This window comes from Equus quagga, chromosome 10, assembly GCF_021613505.1.
Source record: "Equus quagga isolate Etosha38 chromosome 10, UCLA_HA_Equagga_1.0, whole genome shotgun sequence".
NCBI lineage: Eukaryota > Metazoa > Chordata > Mammalia > Perissodactyla > Equidae > Equus > Equus quagga.
In genome coordinates this window covers 87,387,660-87,404,611 of record NC_060276.1, presented here as the reverse complement: position 1 = coordinate 87,404,611, position 16,952 = coordinate 87,387,660, and the positions used below count along the sequence as shown (strand labels likewise).

General features: G+C 40.9%; 1 protein-coding gene across 1 annotated transcript in view; it reads left to right on the top strand.

Moving 5' to 3' along the window:
- The window catches only part of LOC124245835 (amine oxidase [flavin-containing] A), a 61,244-nt gene extending 44,505 nt beyond the window's left edge, over window positions 1–16,739 (top strand). Inside the window, exons 7-15 of the mRNA XM_046673604.1 lie at window positions 663–812; window positions 1,057–1,216; window positions 2,118–2,214; window positions 5,604–5,657; window positions 9,228–9,285; window positions 10,508–10,605; window positions 13,265–13,376; window positions 13,583–13,645; window positions 13,837–16,739. Of these exons, the coding sequence (XP_046529560.1) occupies window positions 663–812; window positions 1,057–1,216; window positions 2,118–2,214; window positions 5,604–5,657; window positions 9,228–9,285; window positions 10,508–10,605; window positions 13,265–13,376; window positions 13,583–13,645; window positions 13,837–13,983 (939 nt within the window). The 3' untranslated portion in view covers window positions 13,984–16,739. The remainder of the gene's footprint in view (window positions 1–662; window positions 813–1,056; window positions 1,217–2,117; window positions 2,215–5,603; window positions 5,658–9,227; window positions 9,286–10,507; window positions 10,606–13,264; window positions 13,377–13,582; window positions 13,646–13,836) is intronic.
- The last annotated feature ends 213 nt before the right edge of the window (window positions 16,740–16,952 follow it).

The window sequence follows — 16,952 nt, the reverse complement described above, 5'->3', positions numbered from 1 at the left end:
GGAATAGGCAAGTGACTTCTTAGCCTTACACTTCTGCCCCCACAGTGACACTTGCAGACATTTTTGCAAAAAGTTACTCAACCTCTGAGATTTAGATTCTTAGAACATCATTTGGTGATGACCAGATGATCCCTAAGACCACCCTTAGCCTGTCCTCTTAGAGAACATCTTAATCTGCCTAGACAACCCTTGACTGGGACTTTGAGAAATCAGATGGAATTAGAAACTGCATCCCCATCTCAATAAAACCAGGAAAAACGATAGTTAATTTTTAAAAAAGAAACTGCATCCTCCAGGAGAAGCACAGCACCCTCCCTTTCCCAGGGCTCCCTCCATGCACTGCACTCTTAGGCATTTGAAGCCCCCAGACTTGCTGATACTTGCATTCGCTTAAAGCGTCCCTGGTATAGGGGAACATTTCTTCTGATTCTGCAATTTTATAAACTAGTACTGGCTTTCCATTGCCAGAAGCTGTGCAGAGTGTGATGACTGAGGTGTCTTGGTAGACTTTGCCTCTGTCCTTAATGAGTTCCAACAGTTAAGTGTGCAGAGGGTGGATGTAGGGCCTGTGACTTTCTGGAGTTTTTCTAATCACTGGCAAATATGATTTTCCTTCCTTGAGCTTTTATAACGTTTCCTTTCCTGCCTGCCTTCTCTTGTAGGAACGGAAGTTTGTAGGTGGATCTGGTCAAGTGAGTGAACGGATAATGGAACTGCTTGGGGACAGAGTGAAGCTAGAGCATCCTGTCACCTATGTTGACCAGTCAGGTGACAACATCATCGTAGAGACGTTGAATCATGAACATTTTGAGGTAATTCAGTTTAGTCAATATAATCAAAGCAGTGGTATAATTAATGCTGGCATGTTTCCAACTCAGTTTTCCAAATTATCAGCCTTGGCTGACCTGCCTTGTTCTGTTTTGTTGCCTTGCAGTGGCCTCATTTTGTATGTTGTTACTGTTCAGTGTCATTCAAAATGATAAATATGATATTTCATGCCCTCTACAAAGACTGCGACTCACATTAGAGGTGGTATTTTGTGTCTGTGTGTTTTAGTGCAAATACGTAATTAGCGCCATCCCTCCGGCTTTGACTGCCAAGATCCACTTCAAACCAGAGCTTCCATCAGAGAGAAATCAGTTGATTCAGCGTCTTCCAATGGGGGCTATCATTAAGTGCATGATGTATTACAAGGAGGCCTTTTGGAAGAAGAAGGGTATGCTGCATTTATTCATGTTTAAATTGTACTAAATGAAGGGACCACACTGTTCTTGGAACATACTAGACATTGAACAGAAAAAGAGATGTATTTTCAAGCTGGAAGAGAAAAGATCAGGAATTTTAGTCTCTACATCTCCTCATAGCCCCTGGTGACACAAAATGACCCCAAGAGCACTTGCTAGCAGTGAGAGGGGAAGAAGAGATCCCCCCAGTTACAGGGCCGCCATTGCCCTGGCTCCTGGCCTATGTCCTACCACTTACTCTTCATGAGCAGAGTGAGACAAAGGGGCACCATGGAAATAGCTCTGCTTTGAAGTCACACATTCCTGGGCTTCACTTGCTTCCTAGCTGTGTGGCCTCAGGTGTGACTCTTCACCTCTCTCAGCATCAGTCTCTGTGTTAATGGTAACAATGAGGCCTACTGTCAGGGTGTTGTAAGGATTAAATGATGCAGGGTCTGGGCAGATATGGTGGCTATTGTTGATAAGCCTTCTGCTCATACTCAAAGAATTCCTTCCTGCCACTTCTTCCATGGGTTTATAGGGGTGATTCCCTCTAACACATCCCTCTCTTTCTGCATGGACTCCAAGGCCATCTTACAATTTTAGCCATGCACTGGTCATACATGACTCTTATGTAAAGGTCATTGAGATGGGTCATTTTCCATGTGTCTGGGTGAACAGACATCCTTGTATAGTCAGTGTGCGTATTTAATAGAAAATAGTTCTAGGGTTGGGATAAAGACCAATAGGTTAAGATTTGCCTTCTTCTTAGCAAAATACTTTATATGTATATATATTGTACATGTATATATATTGTATATATATATGTATATATTCCCCCTAAATCTCTGATGAGGTCAGTCTCAATTTCTTATTGATCTTCTCCTGGTTAAGATTACTGTGGCTCTATGATCATTGAAGATGAGGAAGCTCCAATTTCAATAACCCTGGATGACACTAAGCCAGATGGGTCGCTGCCTGCCATCATGGGGTAAGTTAGAGCTGGGTGTTCTGCATTTTCCAAATTGTATGGGTGTATTGGTGTGGATGCTGGCAGAGCATGTTGTTTTGGAGTCAAGCTCAAGCAATGAACCCTACAGAAATATATCATGTTCCTCTATATTAAAATATTAGAGTAATGTTTTGTTTGTGGTACCAGAACGCTGGGAAACTTTACTCAAATTGACACCATTTTGAACTTGTGCCCATACATCTCTTTTCTCCATAAAACTTACATATTGAGGACAGAGTGAAAGAAGAAGCTAGACAGGCAGTATAGTAGACAAGCTTGCCTAGAGGCAGAATGTCTACAACCATTCTGGAATGAGAACTGACTGTTTTATCCTGTAAAACCTTCCAAAGTTAGGGTTTCTTGGCTTTATACTCTTCTCCATTCCAAACATTGCCTCATAACAGATGTTAATATGTTCATTGTTACCCTCGGATATAAGATGGATGACCAATTAGGAAGTGCAGCTCAAAGTAGAGTCAGGCCTTGAGTGGATAGCACTTTTCCTAGTAGGTCATTCCATGGCTATCCTTTACCAGGGATGGTCCAGGGTGAGGTTCTGTGTCTGGAATAGGAGAGCTCTTCCCCTCTCCTCACATCCTGCCACACAGCTGCTCTGCCCTTTGGGACTAGGGGCCCAGAGAAGGCAGTAGGGGCTCCCACAAAGGGATTGCTAAGGAGTGCTGCAGCCTCCCAGTTGCCATGCCTTTCAGTCCTCCTCAAAACTATACAACCAAAAGGGCTATTTATTCTACCACATCATGACAAAAGAGCACAGCTTCTAGAGTAGTCAAGTGACTTTTAGAGACCAGCAGGTTTCTTCTTCACCCCTGGGAGAGTTGAGCTCATGTACATTACATCATTAAAGGGAAATTACAAAACCAAAAGGAGCAGACCCATGATCCAAGGGACCTGGAGAGCAATCTGTGCTACTGGACTGTCAATAAGACATCTTATAACCCCTTCTCTGGCTGTAAAATATAAGAAATCGTACCAGCCCCCCTGAGAAGGGCAGGTGCTCACAACATAATGACCATCCCCTTCAGCTCTAACCTTAGTGGGCAAGAAAGGATATAGATTATTGGGGCAGTTTGCTATCACCTTCTGTATGCCAAAGGAAAGCAGGAGGTTGAGGTAGAGATTTCAGGAGACTGTCAGTCAAGACCAATCCAATTGTAGATGGAAGAACATTCAACTTCTTGCCCTGGGAGTTAGAAACTGTGGCATCTGCCTTTCTGGGCTTTCTTCAGCTTTATTTACAAGGACATGTATGACAGAAGCCTTCCAGATGGTAATGGAGTTACTTAGGCAGCTCCTAAAAAGTGATATTCTACTCTGTTTTATCTGGACGGTTGCCTCCACCTTGTTCTTGCCTTGAAGCTTTATTGCCTCGACACTGCTCTCTGCTCTGGCCAAGGAGAGCCTTGAGGATGAGAGTGGTAATTGCCCAGCACTGTATTTGTTGATAACTACTGCCTTTTGGAAACTAGAAAGGGCTTGTACTTTAGAACTGTGAAAGGTCCTCAACCCAAAGCCAGTGTGTTTAATTTCCTCACTAAAACACCAAAGAACGTTAAAGAGTAGTTGTCCATAGTTAGAATTAGATCAAAGAGGTTATTTAATTCCTGACTTGAGATTTGATAGAAATAGCCAACACTAACTGCCCTTTAGGAAAGGACCTGTAGAAAGCACTCAAGACCTAAAAAGATTTTCAGATAAATCATTTGATCTTTCATCAGATATTGGTGATTTTCATTGAAATACTGCATAAGTCTAAAATCATCAATTCTTGCATAAACCCAAAATTTAACTAAAATCATTACTAGCAAGCCATAACATAAGGTATGAAATCAAACAAAATCATGACTATATCCCATAAAGTTCAGTAATTCAAATTTCTTAAATAGTCTACAGCTTCCTCTGAAATACTATTCTCTGGATTAACACAAATACATTTTGCATCTTTGCTTCCCAGAATGATCTTGAATAACAGCTCTGTAAGAATTGCCAATCAAATTAGGAACAGTTTAATCTGAGGGTGAGTGAGAAGATGAAATATCTGTGTTCAGCTCTTGCATCTTCAGTCCTGATCTACTTGTCTTTTTGGTCTAGGACAAAACAAATATAATTTTAAAACTTTTTTTAAGTGGAGACATAATTTCATTGTCCTTTAGCTCATTTGGCTTTTTGAAAGATTTCTAATAATAGTACAACTAAGGTCTTCTTGTCACAATTCAATTCTTTGAAATATACATGCAATTAGTAATAGTATTATAATAAATAGAATCCTTTTTTTGTGAGGAAGATTCGCCCTGAGCTAATATCCATTGCCAATCTTCCCCTTTTTTTGCTTGAGGAAGATTAGCCCTGAGCTAACATCTGTGCCAGTCTTCCTCTATTTTGTATGTGAGAGGCCTCCACAGCATGGCCAATGAGTGGAGTAGGACCACACCCGGAATCTGAACCCGCGAACCCAGGCCATTGAAGGGGAGTGTGTGGAAGTTTAACCATTTGGCCGTGGGTCCGGCCCCCAAATAGAGTCTATTTGATTAAAGGGAAATAGACAGATTATAACTGAGTTTTACTGAGCTACTGAATTTGGGGACTGTGCTAGGCCAGTTTTCCAGGAAGCCAACTCAGAGATGGAGATTTGGGTGCAGGAGTTTCATTGAGAAGTGCTCTGGGAAGGGAAGGAATCAGGATCGGGCAGAGGGATATATTGGGCTCCAATGTTGTCCCAACAGAGGCCTTAGCCATCCCATGGGGAACTCTGAGCAGGATTACCCTTCAGAGATGTCCTGCACTGAGGCAAGGGGTCGGGCCTAGGTACCCCAGAGCCAGTCATCCTGGGGAGAAGAGGGACCTTGAGCCAGGCATTTCTCTGCTGCAGAGTGCGATTGCTGGGGAAGGGTTCAGCTATGAGCTGAGGGCAATGAGTGCTTGATCCTGAAGAGGGATCTGGGTGGCCCACCATGGCATCCACTACAAGCATTTATTTATATTTGTTATTCCAATTTTTCAAGTATTTGGCAGAAGGCAACAGTCATTACCAGGATAATCATTTAATCCAACATTGATTCATCTAATATTTGATTTCCTACTATATGCCAAGAACTGTGCTAAACTTTGGGGGTAGACTATTGAGTAGGAGGTGACCTGTCATTTAGGAGCCTACAACCTAGCAAGGGTTTTGGACACAGAGGCAGATGGAAGACAGCAGGGCATTTGCTCTAGTAGAGGGAAATAATGGGAGGATGTTGGAGCGTTCATTAATGCCAAGTAGGTGGAGGCAAGAACACTTCACAAAGAAGCAGCAACTCTTGAGATAAACTACTAACACCTCATCGTTCAAATGTAACCTCTCTCTCCAGCTTCATCCTTGCCAGAAAGGCTGATCGACTTGCTAAGATGCATAAAGAAATGAGGTAAGAATTTGCGTCTGAAACAGAAAAGGTTAGCTTTATATTGTGCTTACTGCACTAACCACAGTATAATAGCATTATGGAAAACCACAAATAATTCACTAATATTCTCAAAATCCCAACAAATCAACCTCTTTGTATTTGGCTACACCCCCCTCCACTCGGTCCTTGCCCATATGTATGTATCAATTGAGTTTTACATGTTTGTGTTCATTTTACTGTGATTGAGTGCTAGGATTTCCCTGTAGGATGGATAGAGAAAATCAGAAAACATTAGCTTTGAAAAAAGCCTTAGAGGCCAAGTCCTGTTCACCTTGCAAGACAGTTATTCCTTTTCTAAGGTTCTCTGACTTGTACTTTTCTGAAAAGCAAATCCATATATATGTGTTTCAACCTGTTGCAACTTGTGCACATAAAGTATTCCTCTTTCATTATCTAGGACATGGCTCTGATGTTCCCTTCTCCCTAGAGCTTCCTAGTATAAAACAGTTATTTTAGGACAGTGGCTTTTTTCTTTCTTTCTCCCTTTCTCTCTTTGTACTTTGTATGTGTTTTACTTTGCCTTGGAATCCTTTGTTCAAATTAAGTCTTACTTGGAACTCTTACCTGGAAACAGTCATTTGGCTGGTGGGGGGCTGCCTCTGGGAATTTCTGGGCTTCCCTTCTTTAGGGTAGTCCTAAATCCTTTGTTAGCTTTTGAAGAGGACCAACACACATGCAAATGTGTACTTCTCTCTGCATTTAATTTATAAATTAAGCAGCAAATCCACTAACAGCCCTTCCTTTGAGAGTTACTTTGATGACTTTGGAAGTTAGGAAAAGGCTGCAGAAGTTCCCACACTTGCATGCAAATTTGTTTATTTGAGCTACTGTGAGATTCGATGTCAGGAAGGGAACTATTTTAATGTCCACCTACTCAATAGAAGAGGAATTTGGGCTCCAGTGACAGAGAATGATATGTCCAAGGCTCCATAGCTAGCTTGTGACAAAGTCAGAAATAGCATCTAATGTGTACTTTTTTTCATTACGCCACACTAAGCTTGACATTTTCTTTTGGATTTCCTGCTTTCCCTCCTTATTAATAGTAAAATAAATACCAGCCTGGATGTAGACATTTGGTTATGATTCCACATGGTGGCTGAACTTCTCAAAAGTTTTTATAAGGTAAAACCCTTAGAACTCTGAATATGCCCTTGACCGGAGCACTGGTACCCAGAACTGACTGCATCAAAATCTCCCAAAATATGTTTGGAAAATATATTTTTCTGAGGCCATTAGATTATGATTTGGTAAGTTAGGGGTGGGGCCTGAGTATTTGTATTTTTTAACAAGCTTTTCCAGTGATTATGATGAACAGCCAGATTTAGAAACCAGTGGGTAAATTCACCTACAAGATGACCTCTTTTGGCCATCATTTAAAATATGTTCTGTTATTTTCAGAGCCCAACTAACCAATCAGTGCATTGCTCCAATATCCTTGTTTTATATAACTTTTCTTAAAATTTGTAATTTTAATGGGTGGAAAGGGATGGGGAAGATAATTTCCTGATATATTTGTATGAACTCATCCTTGACTCATCTCATAGTATGGAATACAGTAAATAATGAGTTATATTTCTAGTATAACTACTTTATCATTCATGAATGAAAAATTAACTACAATGTAGGTTGACTGGATTTTAGGTTTCACTCTGTTTTACTAAAGATTTTATTACATGTTCCAAAAATAACTTAAGCATCATTAAGCTTTTCAAAATAATGATTATCAAAACTTTTGTTTTCTAATTGACTCAAAATGTGAGAGTTATTCTTTGTAACACTCTTATGAAGTAGGTGAGAATCAGTCATCTCATCATAGAGTAGGAAAGAGGGTACCATACTAGGCTGAGGATGGGTTTGGATTACATAAATTTTTATTGAGCACTTACTACAGGTGCAGTGCTCAGGAGAGTAGAGCCTCAGCCCTGCCATTCATCAGCTGAGTGATGTTAAACAGGTCTTTTCAGCACACTGAGCCTCAGCCTCCTCATCTTTGTAATGAGGGGCTTGGATTAGACAGAAAGAGACAGACAGGTGGACAGTAGTCCTGAGACTTCTTCCAGTTCTGCCTCTCCTTTATGATTATTGATCTGTAGTATGAACAGCTCCTTGAAGGAAACCAAACTTTTCCTGTCTGTACTAGAACTTAGCCACCTAATATTGAGTGACATCACCTCAGGAGTGGCATTTGTTTCTCCCTTAAAACCTGCCATGGTAAAATGGTGGCAGTAAGCAATGTTTATAATTCAACCTCCTCCTCCTGACTTAACACTGTATATTCACAAGATGGAAGTTCTGGGGTTATATAAATGGTATAAATGTGAGCATTTGGATAAATTTACAAGGTTATATTTTGTCCCACGTGATTCAGAGAAATTGGAGACATATTTGAAAAATATTTTCTAATGTAATTGGCAACATAAAATTGTCATCTTTTAAAATGTCTGTTTCTTTTATTACTGGTAAGTGTAACCTTCCCCACACACACATTTTTGGCCATTTGTCCCTTCAGCTTTTAATGCTCGTCTTACAGATTTGAATTAAACCCTTTGCCACATTTTTTAGCAAATATCTTTCCAGTTGCTTGTTAGCCTGTAACAAATAATTTGGAGCACTTTCAATGTTTAAACTATATAAAAACTAAAGTAGGCAAATACCAAAAGTATATAACTGGATCAGTGTGAACGTATTCAAACAAACCCTGAAATAGAACTGTTCGTTTCTAAAATGGGTGATTTTAGTAAATTGGAACTTTTTAATATCACCAAGAGTGGTTGTAAGTTTAAAATGTGTCTGTTTCAAAAAGTGCTTAGTTAAATTAAACTACTGATTTTTAAGATATAATGCATGCCATGTTCTATGCTAGTCATTTACATAATGAATTATGAGGGTAACCAAAGACTGCGTTTGAGGTAATACCACATAGTGCATCATGCCCACTCCCCAGATGCCCTTTGAAGTACTCTGTCCACAGACCATTCTGTCACGTGACAGATTACTAGGCTGGAGTGACTCTAAGCCTCTCCAGGTATAGCATATTTTATGTTTTGCTTGAAAGATTAAATTAGCTTTATATGTTTGTAGATCTTTAAAACATAGATATAGGATAGTTAAAAGACACTGTTATATGTACTATAAACTTATAGTAGGATTATAAATCCTTATAAAAGGATTATTCTAGAATTCTACATATTCCAGAAAAGTGACTTAAAATTAATTCCTAAAACTAAATTTAATTTAATCTCATTTTCCCCATTTTAATCTTGAATAGATATGGTATAGGGTAGTGAAAGAGGCAAAAATATTTTTAAAAAGGAAAATTCTGTTGAATCTTCAAGTCAAATGACTGTATTGAAGCACAGAGTTAATCTGAGAGCAGAGATTCACGGAACTGTTCGTTTTGTATAGTTACAGAAGGCCATTGATTCTAATCTTTCCTTAATCTGACTCATTGGCAAGAGCCCTGGAACTTGCTCTCTTTATTCTATTCTCATCAGTTATTACTTCCTTAACATTTTTTGTTCTTTTTTATAGGAAGAAGAAAATCTGTGAGCTCTACGCCAAGGTACTGGGATCCCAAGAAGCTTTACAAGTAAGAAACCCCCAGCTTTAATCCCTAGTAGGTTCTGCCCCGTTTGCTCTGAGTGGTAAAGCAAAGCAGATTCTGCTTTCCTGACAGTCTTATGAAGAGAGTACAAAGGGATATGCTTACTAGAAGATTAACTTCACCAATCACAAAAGGCTATTAACAGTTGCTGTCAGGTGCATGCAGTTTCTGATGCAGCGGTTCCTTGGGCTGTTTAAATGTTCACTGGGTAACTGGCAGCCAATTGTAATCAGAGCCTGGAGCTGGAGGTATTGTCCGGAGGGGTGAGATCAGTTCCCAGAACAGAGATCCTGCCTTCTGTCAATGTCAACTGACTGCTGTGAAATAAAATCCCAGCTATGTCATCATTTGTTGGTGAAGGCACAGTAGTGTACACTTGACAAGATGGACTGAATCTGGACTCTCCGCCCAGGTCAAAGTCATACTGATTTATTTTTCCATCTGTAGACTCAATTCATGGCTCCTTTAGGAATTTTCGTGCTTTCAATCTGCCACTGAAAGCGATTATGAGAATGAAATTCTTTTTGAAGAACCTACCAGATAGTTGGGGGCTCATTCAGGCTATTACCTCTGAACTGTTCAAATAACAAACTTGTAGGACGTGTTAGGGAAAGTAGAGAAGGTTCTCTCTTGTCCCTTGAGAAACACTTTTCATCTTAATTGTCCCCTGTTTAGCAGGATTCCCATCATTCACTTTTCCAACTTACACTTTTTGGTTGTGAAGAAAGCCTTTCGTAGGCACTATGCTTATCTTCTACCTCCTCCCTTCCACTCTTTTTTCAGCAGTAATGCCTTAGCAGATGGGAGAAGGAAAGGAAAGATGGGCGAAGTAAAGAAAATACAGAGAATTCAGAGATTTAAGCAGAACTTTCCAGAACCTGCTTGTCAGCGGGGTTTCCTGTATACTTAGGTCTAAAGACTTCAGAATCTGCGTGGAGAGGCCCCTCTTCCAGTTATTGGAATATTTCATGTCTCTCCTAGAGAAAAGGTTGAGAAAGTCAAAGTATACGTAGCTTGTCACTTGGTACCTCACAAAAGGCCATTACTTGATACTGTCATATTTCTCCTTAAATGAGTTAGAAATACAGGGCTGCCTTTTTTTAATGTAAATTTTTTGTTAAAGTAAAACACAGAAGAGCCTTTATTATTGAGCGCTAGCATTTCAGCTTTGTCTTCCCTTTGACATTTTCTCCCCACTGATCTGCAGCCGGTGCACTATGAAGAGAAGAACTGGTGTGAGGAGCAGTACTCAGGGGGCTGCTACACTGCCTACTTCCCCCCAGGGATCATGACTCAGTATGGAAGGTACTACCCAGACACTATACCAATTAATACAAGACATACACCAAACTTAAAAAGATAAGCAGGTCAGAGGCTAGTCCGGTGGTGCAGCAGTTAAGTTCGCACATTCCGCTTTGGCAGCCTGGGTTCACCGGTTCGGATCCCGGGTGCAGACACAGCACTATTTGACAAGCCATGCTGTAGTAGGTATCTCATATATAAAGTAGAGGAATATGGGCATGGATGTTAGCTCAGAGTCAGTCTTCCTCAGCCAAAAGAGGAGGATTGGCAGCAGATGTCAGCTCAGGGCTAATCTTCCTCAAAACAAAAAAAAAGATAAGCAGGTCAGCCTGGTGGCCTAGTAGTTGAGCTCAGTGTGCTCCACTTTGGTGGCCTGGGTTTGGTTCCTGGGCATGGACCACTTGTGAGCATACCACTTGTCTGCCAGTGGCCATGCTGTGGTGGTGGCTCACATCCTAAAAGAGGAAGGTTGGCAGCAGGTGTTAGCTCAGGGCAAATCTTCCTCAGCCAAAAAAAAAAAGATAAGCAAAGTTCAATGGAAATTGTAGAAATAATCATCAGCATTCTTATTTCTAATGCCCCAGATAGTCAGTTTATGTATTTCTGGATATCCATAGGAAAATAAGTATGTTAGTACATAGATCAACAGCTGTCAGTACCTAGAACAATCACAGAACACTGGTGAGCATTTCAGATGTCAGCAACATGTGAGAATTCTGCAAGCTGCAGTGTCCTCCAAGGGGGCTTCTTGAGCTCAACTAGAATTTAGCTTCATATGACTAACCTAGGCTCCGTGGCACCAGTCTACACAGAAGGACATGGGCTAAACACATCTTGCCATCCAGAACAGCATCAGACATTCCTCTTCACAGGGAAGCATCCTTGCTGTATACAGCTAAGGTGTGAGGAGGTGATATCCACTCAGGCTGGGAGAATTCACCTTGGCTTAGAAACCTCATGCCCCATAGTGGTCATTGTCTCTCGAAACAGCCTCTTAGGCTTAGTGTCCAGGGTCCCTGTAAGGCACATGCCCAGTTACAAAAGGCACCACACTCAGGGAAGCCCAAAATGATAAACTCCTACCAGGCATTTACAATTCATGACAATTTTCCCAGCCCAGATGCAATTTTCCAATGTAGGGGTCAGGGGAGACATTTTTACCATAAGCACTGTTACCTGGTAACGTAGATGGCATTATTCTTCATCAGATTTCCGAAGGAACAGAGCTAGAAAGTTAACTCAAGGTTGTGTTTGTCCACAGAGAAGGAAGAAGGATTTGTTAATCCTTTCCTTACATGAATTTTTTTGTTTGTTTATTCTCTTTTGTTTTTGGTGACAAAGATTGGCCCAATCTTCCTCTTTTATTTTCTCCATAAAGCCCCAGTACATAGCTGTATATCCTAGTTGTAAGTCTTTCTAGTTCTTCTATGTGGGATGCTGCCTCAGCATGGCTTGATGAGCAGTGTGTAGGTCCATGCCCAGGATCCGAACCGGCAAACCCTGGGCCGCCAAAGTGGAGTGTGCGAACTTAACCACTACACCACTGGGCTGGCCTTGTTTATTCTTAATTGAACCGTTAATTAAGTAATGATTTTAGTTAAATTTTAGGTTGCGCAAGAATCAATTATTTTAGACTTATGCAGTATCTCAATGAAAGTCATTATCTGATGAAAGATTAAATGATTTATCGGAAAACCTTTTTTGATCTTGGGTGCTTTTTACAGTTCCTTTTCCAAAGGGTGATTTTTGTTGTCTATTTCTGTCAAATCTCTAGTTGTGAATGAATAGGCTTTGTTAGTGATAACAGGATTAATGAACTGGAGTGGACCTGGATTTAAAGTAGAAGTCTACAGGATGGGACTAGGATTAGGAATAGATGAAGCCAAAGATTCCTGAATTGGAAAAAGCCATGACAGTGGATTAAGGTAAAGGCCTTTGGGGTGGAGGTGTGCAGCTTAGGAGAGTTCATGAAAATGGCTGCGGATGTGGCAGGAGTCAAAGTCAACAAGGTAGGAGAGGACAGTTGCCCAGTCAGCTTAGCCCTTCTGTGGTTCTCTTCACCAAGACCTGTTTGTAAGAGAAGGCCCATTTCCCTGCCCTCAGCCAGTCTCCAGATAAATTTATGGAAGCAAACTCTGCAGAGGTTGTCTTTTAAGGAGACAGACATATAAGCCCTCGGGTCTCTCCTTTGCTAGAAGGCAGTTAATCTCCCTGTCTCCCCACTTACCGCCACGGTTCCTGCTGACACCCTGGGAGTACCTGCATGGCTGGGGTCTGCAGTCAGATGTGATCTCATGAAGAATGCCCCCCTTGGAAAGACTGTAGGTAGCAAAACAGACCACAAACAGGAACCACAGAGCAAAGAAATCTGATTGTGGATTTAATGCATGTTCTCATATTCCAGTTCTGGCTGGTGAGGAAAAAGTCAACATCATCTTTAGTGACTGATGATCTGACAGCCTGATTCTCTCTGGCTTGAAAGTTCAGATCCTGGGTGCAGGTGCAGCAAATGGGGAGGAGCCTTTCACCTTTGGCTGAGTCACATGGGAGTTTTTAAAACAGTTTGAGTTTCCTTGTCTGTGGGGTAAATGAGGGCAGTGATCGGCTCATTTACCCTCAGCGCCTTTCCAGGTAACTATGTGACCTCTCTGTTCCCTTAAAGGGTGATTCGTCAGCCAGTGGGCAGGATTTACTTTGCTGGCACGGAGACTGCCACACGCTGGAGCGGTTACATGGAGGGAGCAGTAGAGGCGGGAGAAAGGGCAGCTAGAGAGGTAAGGGAGGAAGGGGAGTCACTCTCCCTCCTCAGTCCAGCAGTGTGTTTGGTACCTGGCCTTTCTAGATCTTGACACTGATAAATCTGTACGTCCACTTCTCTGCCCCTCACTCTACTCATGGGGCTCATCTGTGGCCAGCAGGGCCTTGAATCTGTCGAAACTACAGAACTTCATTTCATAATACCATGGCCATTTTTTTTCAGATCTTGAATGCTTTGGGGAAGGTGGCAGAGAAAGACATATGGCTTCAAGAACCTGAGTCAAAGGTCAGTTTGGCAGCTCCATTTCCATAGACCAGTAACTACATGTAAAACTCCTATCTCTCATCTTCTAGCCTCTGATGTAATTGTAGATGCCACTTTCCAGGGCACATCCGTGCACTGATTTTACAGATAGGTTTTGCCCCTCCTTGTCAGTGCAAGAGTTTTCTGCTAATGATCTGTGTTCATTCATCTAGGATGTTCCAGCTGTGGAAATCACCCATTCCTTCTGGGAGAGGAACCTGCCTTCCGTGGGAGGCCTCCTGAAGATCATTGGATTTTCCACATCAATCACCGCCCTGTGGATCGTGGTATACAAATTCAAGCTGCTGACACGATCCTAAAGATTCAGCCTAATGCTTTCTGCTTGCTCTTTCCCAGCACCATCAAAAGCAAAACGTTGCCAAATTAAAGACCTTGTCATTGGATCACCTTTAAGTGCACTGAATTTAATCCTTCAGTTTAGTCTTAGTCAATGTTAAAGTGAAAACAATCCAAAGAATCACCTCATTAATTTCAGTCAGATCAAGCTCCATCTTGTTATTTGTCTGTGTAGACTAACTTGTGTTGATTGGTGGAATAAAACCTTGTGATAGTTTTCTTAATTTCAAGAAGTTAAAGTTGAAATGTTCATTCTGAAACAATTTCTGTGTCCTGTTTTTCTCCCCTTTAACACAAAATGCCGGATGATTGCAGAAATGAAGCATTTAACTTTCTCTCTGCGAGGTTGAGTAGATTAAGGCCCAGCCTGTGACTGTCCTTTTCAGTCCTTAGGAAATGAGGAAGTGTAGGTCCAGAGCCCAGAGTCTCACAGCTTCTTGGCGTGAGCAGCTCACACTTTGGATGAGAGAATAAATAGTAAATGAAAGCAGTGGAGGCCGGAGGATGTTAAGGCCCTCAAACCAGTATAAGGGACATCTTATGGGCTGCTGCCTCAGGACTCTGCTGACTACTTCTAATTCCTGTGAAGTTTCTGGACATCTAGTCTTAATGCTAGCTTGTTTGTATTTTCCTGTTTTTCTTCTTAAAGAGGGCAGTGTTTACCAACGTATAATGTTAAAATTGACTTGCTGTGACTTTTGTGCAGCTCCCCAGGTGAGCAGAGTAAAATAGTGGCAAGACTGTTCCCCAAGAGGCCTCCCTGACTAGCTCTGCATGAGACCAATTGCAAAAGGCATCTGCTCTTTCTCCTGGAAGGTGGCTAACCATTTCTTCGCTCATTGTCAATGATAACATTCTCTGCCGATTTCAAGAAAGCAGTATTTTCCTTTTTTCAGGTAGATCCTTGCCTTCTGAAGGCCCCTAGTGGCATACATTTTTTCTTTTTTTCCTACAACCATAGTAGAATTAGGCATATCTGTTAACTTGTCTTCAACATGGTTACCTTTGAGTAAATGTTAGCATGCCAATTTCTCTAATACGAACTGAAATACATGTGATAAATTTCTGATTGTTATTTGCTGAGAGTATCAAATACAGAAAGGGAATTACAGCTCTATATTATAACCTCCCTTGCTTCAGTTAGTAAGTTTTATAAACCATAAAATCAAGTGATTTTATATATGATGACTAAGTTCTCTATCTTAGGAGAAATGTGGGCCCAGAACAGTGCTCACCTCTTGTCTTTCCCCTCTAAAAAACTATCAGAGTTTTTAAATCCCCGTCGAAAGGTTTCAGCCATAAAATACTCCTTTTTTTTAATATAAATATCTCGAAAAACTGAACACAGATGTGATCAAATAAAGTAGTTGATAAGATTCCATGGACTCGGGTACACAGGTGGCGGATACCCAGTAATACCTTATTCTGTATCATTGATTAACGAGGCATTTTACTTTAAATGACGTTTCTGAGTAGCCGAAGCTGCTGCTTTTATGTGCCCAAATTTTCAAATAAAAATTTTCATGGACCTACTTCCGCGCATTATCAAATATGCTAGATGCCAGTTCATCTTTTTTTATTAATGAGGTCAATCTATGTATCTCAATTATTTTATACTTTTATAATAGAGCGATACCATTCGGTTTGCCCCTCTGCTAAATGTCACGTGATTGTTTTATAGCTGGTGAGTCTCGTGCTTCTTCTGTCTTCTCCCTATTCAGTATTTTATATCCTTGTTATCTCCATTATCTCCCAATACCTCTTAATTTCCTATCTATTTTTTATTGAATGGGAGTTAAAGATTGCCAGACCAACCCAAGTTTATGCCATAATTAACCTTATCATCAATCCAAAATTAAGTCACTGGACCCCGGTGCAAGGACTAGTTTTGCCTATCTTAAGAGCAAAGAGCAGGATTTTTCTGCCACTCTGCCTTTAGAAAGCATTTTAGCTAACTTAGGAGTTTTAGTCATGTCTTGGCTATGCTCCAGTACATAAGGAGTTGTCGCATATTATATCAAACTGCCTTGAGAATCACATTCCTGATCTATTTCACTTGTTTCTGTTCACTTACTGATAAACTTGGTTCACCTTGTGGGAAATGCTGATTTAAATTTTTTAACTGGCAACATTTTTAACAGTAATCAAGTTGTAAACATATCTAAGTATTGAACGTGGAAGGACTCCTGAGTATGTGATTTACCCTCTGCTCAAACTTTTGAGAAAAATTAATTTATCCTAATTAGATCAGCCCTGTTAAACTAGAAATTGAGCATCAAGATGAATGCCATTTCAGACATGAAATCGGAACTGAGAACTCCCACCGTATATGAGACTGTGCAACACAAAGATACCATAGGTCTTTTCTTCAACCCAGAGAAGCTACAGTCGGTGTAAGCAGTTCATAGAGCCTGGACCTGTTAAGGCGTCTGGTTCACAATTCTGAAGGCTGAGTTGGCCTCACCTGAGAAGTAGATTTTAAAAGTTAACCCTTTTTGTCACAACTATTAAATAAGGACTTATACTACACTGAAGAAAAAATATTGAAGGGTTGTGAACTACATTTAGTTTGACTGTGAACTTGCTGCCTAATGTTCTGTCTGAACAGTGCCCTCAGTGCTACATGTGGGAGTACACCTATGTATGTGTTGCCATTGAAGTACGATTTCGCCTGTATGGTACTGTTTTGTTTGTTAATAAAGTGCACTACCACCCCTGATTCAGACCTCGCTCCTCTATGTAGTCAGTGGTCCCAGGGTTAAATGGCTTCTTATAGCAGGAGTTCACAATGAGGTGTGGTCCATGGATGCTGGGCTTAAAAAACACTTTGTATTGACTCCAAATTCTCATAGTTTAATTTGACTTTCACGTTTTATCAAGGTTTCCTGGAAGCTGATTAAATGCTAGAATATTGGGCCACAATATTCTGGGC